Source organism: Clarias gariepinus, chromosome 8 (genome assembly GCF_024256425.1).
Source record: "Clarias gariepinus isolate MV-2021 ecotype Netherlands chromosome 8, CGAR_prim_01v2, whole genome shotgun sequence".
Lineage (NCBI taxonomy): Eukaryota > Metazoa > Chordata > Actinopteri > Siluriformes > Clariidae > Clarias > Clarias gariepinus.
In genome coordinates, this window is record NC_071107.1 from 12,431,857 (window position 1) to 12,443,566 (window position 11,710).

General features: G+C 35.4%; 1 protein-coding gene across 1 annotated transcript; it reads left to right on the forward strand.

Moving 5' to 3' along the window:
* Positions 1–3,689: 3,689 nt before the first annotated feature.
* Positions 3,690–11,481, forward strand: p2rx3b (purinergic receptor P2X, ligand-gated ion channel, 3b). The gene is made up of 12 exons (XM_053501804.1): positions 3,690–4,048; positions 4,574–4,709; positions 5,180–5,251; positions 5,402–5,471; positions 5,611–5,704; positions 5,881–5,958; positions 6,371–6,512; positions 6,869–7,005; positions 7,088–7,181; positions 7,295–7,360; positions 10,528–10,605; positions 10,698–11,481. Exons 1-12 carry the CDS (start codon positions 3,927–3,929, stop codon positions 10,836–10,838), a joined length of 1,230 nt encoding a protein of 409 aa, XP_053357779.1. The 5' UTR covers positions 3,690–3,926; the 3' UTR covers positions 10,839–11,481.
* Positions 11,482–11,710: the final 229 nt, after the last annotated feature.

The following is an 11,710-nucleotide window of genomic DNA, read 5'->3' on the forward strand; positions in this document are numbered from 1 at the left end:
GGCAGGGTTTGAACCTGGGACTGTCCAATCAGAGGTCCAACACCTTAACTGCTGAAATACCCTACCACACAAAAGTAAATCGATTTTCTAATCTAAATATAAGCATTTGCTGTTTTTAAGATGACCATTCATGGGAAGAACAGGAACAAAACAATTCCCCCAGTGAAAGTTTATAAAAATGACTAGTAGGTCATTATGAAAGCGCAGATTGGTAAATGGTCCAAAGTCATTTATAGTTACCTGGGCACGGATCCCACCCACGGGCATTGTCAAGGTAAGATTGGAAGTGATCTAGCCAACTAGCTAACACGCTTAGCAAATGAGTTGAACTTAGAACTCTAACGTGTTTGGTTTGTGTTTCACATCAATAACAATGTATTTTTTTGTAACAAGTTTATAAGTATAATGTTTTGGCCTGTCTTTTAACCTTATTGTATTCTGTATGCTTGCAGTATGTCCATGTTCAATTGCATAGACTACTGCACGGTAGCAAATCTAGCAACTAGCTAAGCTACTGAGTTAATGAAAATATGTTAACAATGATACCCACCATTCGTTAAATTAATAGCAGATCTTGTGGCAAATCATTTCTGCTAGACTTGCATATTTATGTTATCAAAAACTTTAACTTTAATTGTTTTTAAACTATTTTAAACTCGGTCATTTAGATATCCAGAACAATCGTATTTCGTATTTTTTGGGGCCTACTTTGGTGCATGTATTTATTACTTCCACGCATCGCTAACATCCTGGTTCCAGACACTACAACGCACCTTCAGAGGTCTTGTGGAGTCAAGTCGTCAGGAACCTACACAGTATTCAATTTAGTTATAGATTCATTTTGGAAAACGAGATATTATGTAGATCTATACTTAAATGTTAGAAGTATAGCTAGTTTAAACCAGACGTCCCCAAATGTTTTGTATTAAGGGATTACCGGGTCCGTTCCGCTGACCCATTTCCAGATTTAATTGTGGATAGTAATATTTTAGGAGTCTATTAGAGTATATTAAAGTCTATTAGAGTCTATTAAACTTTATAGACCACATTAGCTCAAAGTTGTTATTATTATTATTATTGTTGTTGTTGTTGTTGTTAATTATTTGTTTGTCTGTTGGCTGAGGTTTGAAGTAGGGAGGTTTGAAGTAAATACAGTATGCTAAATTCACATAAATTCATGTTAAAGCAGTTGACATGCTGGTTGATAAAAATCATGAATTGATAAAAATGTTTATGCAGTTTATGACTGAAATAATAGTTACACAATCACCAAAATCTAAATGCATACACAATTCAACATTATTTACAAGATGGCAGCATGTAAATTACTATAGATAGACTTGTAACTGTAAAAAGTGCCCTGCGTCCAAAATTAGCCTGACTTTCTTTTTGTCCATTTGTGTCATGTTACTGAGAAACTACACGCCATCCTGAAAACTATAATGTAAATACAAATATTGTACAATTTTACTAAAACCTAAACACAAACTTCACTCCTAAGTGTTTAAAATAGCTGAAACAGAAGATTCCTTTCACATGTAAGCTGTAAGGAAAGAAATGATGTTAGAATGATCACTTTATAAACCTGGGGCTTGAATTTTAGCTGGCACTATTGTCGAAAACACTGTTATAGAAATTTTAACTTTCTAAGCAATTAAAATCTAACAGCACTGTTGTATACAATGATCACTTATAACGTTAAAACCATTAACATTAAAAAACAATAGTATTAAAAACACAAGTCCTAGATTCCCCTTGTACTACAATTGCGGTTCTGGGTGTGGCTCTGCAGGAACCCAGGGAGTGCGTCCTTGTATCTGGCACCAGTATGTTGGTGGCGGATCCTTTGGGTGCTGTGGGTTGTGGGGTGGGTCCTTTGGGGCCCATGATTTTGTCAATAGATTGTTGGTGTATAGTTGGTGATGTTGTTCATGTCGCCTGTTCATGATCATAATGAACCAAAGAATCAAAAATCTAGCCCTGCATATTTTGTCATCTAAATGTTAAAATGTCTTCATGCCTTTGATTTTTAATGTAGGTAATTGCCTGAAGAAACAACTGTAATAAAAATTAACACATACTTTAAAGTATGGTTAATATTTAAATGGAATTGTCCAAACCATTCCTTAAGAAAAATGAAATCATTTTCCAATTATTTTATGCTTATAAAACATCCAGAATACATGTACAGTGAAATCTTGGATTCCGATAAACTTGGTCTACGAGAATTTTGCAAGACAAGCACATTTTTTTTATAAAATTTTGACTTGATAAACAAGCGAGGTCTTGATATACCACTTTATTCCACTTTGTCTGCAAAACGTCACATGATCACAACTGAGACAATGGTTCTTCCCTTTTTTGCACTGTGGACTTATGGAGTTGTAGGTAATCATCTTCCATGCTCAGTGCGCATACATCACTCGTATAGTCAATATCCGTGCGCGTGTACTGTTCATTATAACATTGTGACCATGTGTGTGCACGCAAATCATTTTTTTTGTGTGTCTCCAAGTATAGTAACTGTTCTTTAATAACTGTACTGCAACAAGGGGACCCTTAAAGAACTTATTTCCTCACATACGTCCGCACGCAACCTCCGCTCTGCATCAGTACATCTTTTGAAAACTCCTAAGACTAAACTTCATACTATTGGAGATCGAGCTTTGTGCTCAGCTGCACCCAGACTGTGAAATTCTCTCCCTGAGTATCTGAGGACGCCACAGACTGTTGATGCATTTAAATCTGGTCTTAAAACTTATCTTTTTATCAGAGCTTTCGGGTCAAATTAATTTTGTAGCATTTTGAGATTTGTTTCAAATATAAAGTGCATTATAAATAAAATGTATTATTAAGTAGAAAGGTTTAAAAAGGCTGTAGCAGTGTGAATGTGTGCCCAGGTGTGAGTGTGTGAAAGTTGTCTTACACAGGAGTCCCCTGCCCCTGCTTCTAAAAGCAAAAAAAGTTTAAAAGGCTGTAGCAGTGGGGGAGATCAATTTGTTTAGAGGAGTGATGGATTGTTTAGAGGAGCGCTGTGTGTGAAAGTCATCTTAAACAGTAACTGACCCCCGCTTCTGCAAGGAAAGAAGTTAAAAAGGCAGTATCAGTGCGGAAGATGTACCTGTTTACTGGAGTGATTCTGGTAGTGTGTGTGTGTGCGCGCAGTGTGTAAAAGTCATCCTACAAAGTAGCCTAGCCCCTCCCCCCTGCTCCTGATTCTGCTCTCGTCTAACATCAGTCACGATTTTTTTCAAATTTAAAGTGCAGAATCATTTGTTTTATTTTTACTTTGTATTTTGTATTAATTATTTAGGTTGTGGAACAAATTATCAAAGTTTTCAATATTTCTTATAGAGGAAATTCGCTTTGACATACACGTGCTTTGATATACAAGCACGATTCTGGACCAAATTATGCTCGCAATCCAAGGTTCCACTGTAATCTATTACAGTTAATCTGTATTCTGAATTATACAGTACATAACATCCACCTTCTTAAATCATCACACATCATGTCATTAATACCCAAATAGATCCTATTTAGCCACTTACTCATTATTGATTCTTTCTTGACCAATTTAGCATGTTGTGTAAGCATGGGTTTGTGTGTCAGGTTGAAAAAAAGAGGAGGGGAATATAAAGAAAGTGCTAGAGGGAGGGAGGATCTGCAGTACACTGAAAGAAGACCTGCAACACACAAACAGCTCTCTATCTTACTCCTGTTTTTTTTCTTAATATCACTATCAGATGATACTGATAAGGAGTGTTTTTTTATTATTTGTTTTCTTAGATTGGTGAAAGTTTCATTACTTGGACTTACCATTGAAACTCCATAAACTGGATTTTGCCATTTTGTTTTTAACATCAAAGGACAAGACGCCAGTTCACAACAGTATCGTGTATTGTTCTTACAGTGCTGTGTAAAAGATGTGGAGCTGCATAACAGATTTTTTTACTTATGAGACGACAAAGTCTGTGGTGGTGAAGAGCTGGACCATCGGCATCATCAACCGAGTTGTTCAGCTGCTCATAATCTCTTATTTTGTTGGGTAAGGCTGGTCAAAAGTCATTTAATTATTCGCTATGGTATTATAAACTAGTTTAAGAGTGTTTGTACATGTGTGAATACATTCACAGTGTACATGTGTAAATTATTATTTCTGTTCTCTTCTGTGTGTGTGGCTCAGAAAATTATTTGATATTATATTTGTTATTTTCTGAAGTTTTTTTAAAACAGCAAGTGTATGTATTGGCATGATCTGTGCCACTACACCATTGCTTTATGGTTAATTCTATAAAGAGATAATATTGCTACTAAAATATGCATCCTTTAGACAAAATGTACATAGAATGCTGGCTAAAATTTTAACATCATTAAGAAATATTTAGTTAATTTATACAGTAGAACATTACTGTGTGGCTTTATGGATTGACCACATATTCGTAACAGGGTATGAATTAATGCTGCTCTTTTTTCTCTCCAATTCTCATCTCCTATTTCTCTCTCTTACTCTCTCTCTCTTTCTCTCTCTCATTTTCTCTATCTCTCTCTCTCTTCTCCTTCTTCCTGACAGTTGGGTGTTTTTGTATGAGAAGGCCTATCAAGAGCGAGACACAGCTATCGAATCATCAGTGATGACTAAAGTGAAAGGATTTGGAGAGCACCACAATAAAACCATGGATGTCGCTGACTTTGTCACACCTTCACAGGTCCATATGCTAGCATGTTTAGCCGATTTTGTCAGTTTAACTTACTGCATACATTTCACGATTCATGTATCAACATATTAAAATAATGTGCAGAATTCCCAAGTAAAATGTATAAATTTAATAAAAATAAATAATGATAAATAATGGTAATTGCTTTTTATTATGTGAATTAAGTACATTACAAACTTAGAAGAAGATGAAAAACAAAAAGCTAAATAAAACATTTAAAATTGTAATTTATTTAATTGTTAGAGGATTTTGCACTGTACATACAGTAATTACAATGCTTTAACTCAAGATTAATACAAACAAATACCCTAAGGGTGTAAATTTTATAACTGTGATTCGAGAGAAATATACTGTTTAATTTCAATGTTAAATGCTCATTTTGTACTGTGTGACTTCAGCTTTTTACCCCCACTGTGCTGCATGTACACTGAGATGTTCATGTGTGTGTGCTTATCCTCTAGGGGTCCTCAGTGTTCTGCATCATTACTAAACTCATCACCACAGAGAATCAGGTGCAGGGCTTGTGTCCTGAGGTAAGTTACACAACTTTATTATCCTACAGCCTACTGTTAAAGCAAACTGACAATAAATTTGAAAAAAATATGTTGTACTATAATAATGGAATAATAAGAGTATTTTTCTTAAGATTTATTACATTCTTTATGCACATATGTGTGTTTTAGACTGAGTCGAAATTTAAATGTGAACATGATGACAACTGCACAAATATGATGACGAAGCCAGGATCAAATGGTAAGATGTATTTATTCTAAATCACTTACACTGAGCTAGCTCTTAACTGTTAACTCTTAAGTGTGTGTGTGTGTGTGTGTGTGTGTGTGTGTGTGTGTGTGCGTGCACTGACACATCCATATATGTCTGTGTCATATAGGTTTGTTGACAGGAAAGTGTGTAAACTATATTGGTTCCATGAAAACTTGTCAGATCAGAGGATGGTGTCCTGCAGAGGTAGATGATGTCCCAATGTGAGTATGTGGTGACTGACACAATGAGTGAATGTGTCTATATAAGTGAATAAGTTTTTAGCTATTTTAAATTTTGAATAAGTATTCATTGTTTAACTTTAGCATAATTTGTATAATTATAATGAGTAGATAATAGGATGCACGAGAAATTGATAAATTAATCTCCTCTTTCTTAGACAACCCATGATGGAGGTTGAGAACTTCACCATATTTATCAAAAATAGCATTCGCTTTCCCCGCTTCAACTTCACAAAGTGAGAATTCAAATGTGCATGCGTTTTATAGTAATATTGTCAGACCCCTTCTTCTTCTTATGCTTATTATTATTATTATTATTATTATTATTATTATTATTATTATTTGTGGTAGTATGGCATAAGTAGTAGTAGCAGTTGTAATTGTAGTAGTGGTTTTGGGGTTAGTAACATTAGTGGTAGCAATAAGCAGAAGTAATAGTAGTCATGGTGGTGCTGGGTATAGTAGTAGTAGTAGTAGTGGCAACAGAATTAAGTAAGGGTCAATCTAATACAGAGCACATATTGTGGATAATAGCACTATATTAATAATGGTATATTTTTTAATCCATTAATGTATTTCATTCTATAAATGTGTATAAAGTTGACTGTGACTTGCCTGCATGGTTTTCACACTATCTTTCTCTTGCAGGGGAAACTTCTTGCCCAACATCAACAGCACTTATATAAAGAAGTGCAATTTTGATTTTGAACAAAACAGTTACTGCCCCATATTCAGAGTGGGAGATGTTATCAGGTTTAGCCATCAGAACTTTACCACACTGGCTAATAAAGTTAGTCTGCATTCTCTTTCTCATCTCCTTTCACTTAATTCAGAAAGTTGTATTAGTAGTATGAAGTAGTATGTAACAGTTAATATTCAACTTTAAAGGTGCACTTTGTTGCACTTTGTAACATTTAAATGTGTTTCTTTACCTAGGGTAATCGTAATACTGGAACAATAACATGCAAATGTTGTGATTTTTTTTATATATTCTGATATACCATGCAGATGGTATATGCTAGATTCTTTATTTTAGTATTCCATGTATTGGCTGGGAAAGGCGAAGGGTTTTTATATAAAAAGTTTACTTTAAATATTATTTGTTGATTGTTCCTTGCTTTTTTTCCCTTTTTTCCTATCTTTCAGGGTGGAGTGATAGGCATAAAGATAGCCTGGGTGTGTGATCTGGATAAAGCAGACGACCACTGTAAGCCTGCATACTCCTTTACCCGTCTGGATGCCATGTCTGAGAAAACCAGTGTGTCACCAGGATACAATTTTAGGTGTGTACAGACTTGAGAAAGAAGGCACCTTCTGAAATAAAACATGTTTTCTTGCTGCTTATATGCATAACTTTGCTTTAAGGTTTGCAAAGTACTTTAAGATGGAGAATGGGACGGAGTACCGAACTCTACTAAAGGCAGTTGCTATCCGATTTGATGTGATGGTCAATGGAGATGTGAGTTTCCAAGAAATTGGGTCAATGTTTCTATAAATAAAGTGTGAAAAGTGAATATGTATGTGTGTGTATGTGTGTGTGTGTGTTCACACCATCTTCGGCCATTTTTACAGGCGGGGAAATTCAATATGATCCCGACTCTAATCAATATGGTGGCTGCCTTTACTTCTGTGGGAGTGGTAAGTTTGTTCTTTTAAATGTTTGTTTCATATTTGTACAGTGCAACAAATCAGTTAATTTTTTTATCTATGGATACTGAAAATATATAATGTTACGAGGAGTATTTAAGTCAAACCAGGATTTTTGATCATGCACAATAACAGAAGCCAGTTATGTGAATAAAAACTACCTTCATTTACAGTAATGCACTTATCCCAGCATTTCACTAGTTTAATCAGTACACTAGAGCCATGATCAGACATCCTGGCCTTCTGTATCGGAAAGTTCCTCTGACTTAATGCAGATTAGGTACCCAATGTGCACTTACCTTCCAGAAATGGTGAATGATTGTGTGTACAGTTCCCACAGATAGATGATTTTTTTCCACAAGTTTACGACAAGTTATCCATCAATTTTCAAGGATCAGGCGTTCCATTCACTGAATGTTTAAGGAAACGATTGCAGTAGGCTCTGAGCCACCTTGGCCGGGATCAGCATTCAGGGACACACAGACTTTTTTTAAACATTTGTACCATTTAAATTTTTTTACGGCTGCTACAACTTTTATTACCGAGTGTGCTTGATATCTTCTGTGCATATCAATTAGTTTTATGCCTTCATTCTTTGCCCAATGAGATGACTGAGTCCTGGTTTAACTTTTTATAATTATCAGAATGCTGTGCCATGGGCCTGATTCTGTAAAATGAACATTTGGAAAAAAAAAAATTTAAAAAGAAGCAAAGCAGAATTTTCAGCTGTCTCCATAAGTAAGGTAAAATTGCACATGCTACAGCTAAATTGAACATGTTGGCACATCTGCAGTCATGGCTGTGCTCATGTGAAAAGAATCTGAACAAAGCAAAGACAACCTCTCAACCCCTGCCACTTCAGGGGTTCATATACTAGTTGAACATTCACTAAACAGACCAGCATGTGGTGACATTGAAAACCCTGTGCTGCTGTTAGAGATCTCGATGTGAAAGAGACATGAGGATGTCCTGCATTTTGGTGGGGAAACCCATGAGGTATTTAAAGACAGCATTCATACTCAAGTCAGTGACATATGAACAATCAGGTTTAAAATTGATGATTGAAATGCTAGATTCTAACTGTTCACTGTGCTTCGGCATGCTTGCCAATCAGGAGATCAGGAGAGACACAATTGCACCCATAATGGAGTGTTTGGAATGTTCTCTGGTTTATTAACAGATCTGAAAAGTATGTAACCATTTGTAACTTCCACAACTATAGGAATTATACAGTGCATCCGAAAAGTATTCACAGCGCATCACTTTTTCAACATTTTGTTATGTCAAAGCCTTATTCTAAAATAGATTAAATTCTTTTTTTCCCCCTTAGAATTCTACACACAACACCCCATAATGACAACATGTAAAAGGTTAACTTGAGATATTGGCAAATTTATAAAAAAAAAAAATTGAGAAAGCTCATGTTCATAAGTATTCACAGCCTTTGCCATGAAGCTCAAAATTAAGCTCAGGCACATCCTGTTTCCCCTGATCATCCTTGAGATGTTTCTGCAGCTTAATTGGAGGCCACCCCTGGTAAATTCAGTTGATTGGACATGATTTGGAAAGGCACACACCTGCACACACTCTACCATATAGGCCTTACTGGTGGATTGCTACAGAGATGGTTGTCCTTCTGGAAGGTTCTCCTCTCTCCACAGAGGACCTCTGGAGCTCTCACAGAGTGCCCATCAGGTTCTTGGTCACCTCCCTGACTAAGGCCCTTCTCCCCTGATCGCTCAGTTTAGATGGCCGGCCAGATCTAGGAAGAGTCCTGGTGGTTTCAAACTTCTTTCACTTACGGATGATGGAGCCCACTGTGCTCATTGGGACCTTCAAAGGAGCAGAATTTTTCTGTAACCTTCCCCAGATTTGTGCCTCGAGACAATTCTGTCTCGAGGGGTCTACAGACAATTCCTTTGACTCCGTGCTTGGTTTGTGCTCCGTCAACTGTGGGACTTTATATAGACAGGTGTGTGCCTTTTCAAATCATGTCTAATCAACTGGGTTTACCACAAGTGGACTCCAGTTGCGCTGCAGAAACATCTCAAGGATGATCAGGGAAAACAGGATGCGTCTGAGCTCAATTTTGAGCTTCATAGCAAAGATGTACTGTACATGTGCTTTCTCAGTTTTTTTTATTTTTAATACATTTGCAAAAATCTCAAGTAAACTTTTTTCATGTTGTCATTATGGGTTGTTGTGTGTAGAATTCTGAGGGAAAAAATAATTTTATTTAATTGTAGAATAGGGCTGTGACATAACGAAATGTGGAAAAAGTAATGCGCTGTGAATACTTTCCGTATGCACTGTATAAGGAAACTAAGTAAGAGAGGGGGAAGCATGCAAAAGTTAACAAAGTCAATTAAATTTTTTTTTTTTTTTTTTTTAATACCAGTGGGTGTTGAGTCAGCTCAATCCTATCCAACCTAAAATTGGACAGAAACTTAAAAAGTATATGTAAAAGTGTAAGTAAAACAGAAATCCACAGTGACCTACATGATATACAGATTTTAAGGACATCAGCCCAAGTGGAAAGAAACTAGGGTCCAAAATCACTAATCAGAGTCCTAAACACTTTATAAGCTGGAAGCAAGCAGTGGAACAGTAGTTCCTTTTAACATCAGGACCCACTAATTTGATAAAAATATGAATACGAGACAATATTGAGCCCAGTAGTAGGTTATGCATTTAAAATGAGAGACAAGGAAGCTCACAAAAGTAGAAAGAAATTAGATCAGCACTACCATCACTACATTGGAAAACCCTCAGCATGTGGTTTTCAGGTGTTAGACATCACACCTAGAGGTTAAGTGGGGTGAAATAAAAGTTTAAGTGCATTATGTAAACGTGTGTAGTGCTGAGATCTTTAAGTAGAAAACCCAAGGGAAGTTACAGGAATTTTAGGTAACCAGCAATACATAGATAGTCTTACAAGATTGGACTGGTTTACTGGTTTCCTGACAGCAATAATTATAGAAAATATGTTATCAGACATAGACTAACATTTAATCGTATTTGGATTAGTGCAGATTTTTATTATTTCTTGGGAGCAACTTTATTTTGTTGTATTAAAATGTGCACTATTAGGAAGTGTTTATATATTGTTTAATATAGGGTTATAATATATTGCCATTTTGTACGTATGTTGTTTCTAGGGAGCTGTTCTTTGTGACATAATTCTTCTGAATTTCCTGAAAGGAGCAGATCAGTACAAGGCAAGGAAATTTGAAGAGGTATGATTGTTTTCTTTTTTGCCGACATTTCTATTAGTTCAGGTTATTTGTGACCAAAATAAATTTATCAGCTGTTGTTTCTTTTACTCTAGGTTTCAGATGCACAGATTGAAAAATCACCCTCCTACATGAGCAGCATGTACCGGACCAGAGATCATAGCCAATTGTCAGTCAGACCTGAAGACAAGTTCTCTAATGACTCAGGGGCTTTTTCCATTGGCCAGTACGGTTAACACCATCTTTAGAACAACTTCTAATAATACTTAAACATCCCGCACAATTTCACTTGTAGCTTAATATAAATATGCACTGTAAATAGCTGTAAGGTATCACATTCTACTACTGTGATTTTAATATACAAGGTGTCCTATTAGTAATAAAGCATTTAAGCTGAAAAAGATTTAATAACGTACCTTAACAATCAATGATTTACTATTTAGCTATGCAAGAGCATACAGTATATACAGTTGTGCAGTGACCAAAGATTATTCAACAAATCAATTTATTTTATTTACATGAAAAAATGTATAGGTGTCGTTACAAACTTCTGACTGTTGAAGTATGTATAGAATATAAAAAAAGGATTTTAAAGCAGATCACACAATTAATTTCCATTTGAAGAATGCTGGTAGTAGCTGTTTTCCATACCTACAGCAATTAAAAACTAAACCTGAAAGTTAAACAACTGAGTATTAATAACCTTTATAAGGTTACTATTACTCCTACTACTCCTACTAGAACTGATAAATAACCTGTAGAAAAGCTAGATAATATTTAACATAATTATTATGCATGATATTATAGGAAAAGAAAATAATCAGTGATAGTTTGGTGATGATTGGTTTCTTAAAGAATTTCTTGAAGTGTATTATTCAATTTGCCCACACTAATAGTTTTCTTATATATATATATATATATATATATAAAAATCAAATGCAGAATAACATGTCCTTTTTATCCATAAACATTTTGAATAATTGTAGGGAACACGTAGGAATGTTAGTGGAAGTTAGCTCCTTCAGTCATTTACATAAATGAATTTACATTCATTAAAAGCAATTAATCTGTCTCTCTGAGCTTTAGAAAAAGGTTAAAGCTAAAAATA

What these genes read in the sequence shown, in the direction of transcription:
- p2rx3b (XM_053501804.1), top strand. Translation starts at nt 3,927, where the DNA reads ATGTGGAGCTGCATAACAGATTTTTTTACTTATGAGACGACAAAGTCT. An exon ending in CCCCGCTTCAACTTCACAAA is followed by an intron (nt 5,959 to 6,370) that starts GTGAGAATTCAA and finishes TTTCTCTTGCAG; the next exon opens with GGGAAACTTCTTGCCCAACA. An exon ending in AGGCAAGGAAATTTGAAGAG is followed by an intron (nt 10,606 to 10,697) that starts GTATGATTGTTT and finishes CTTTTACTCTAG; the next exon opens with GTTTCAGATGCACAGATTGA.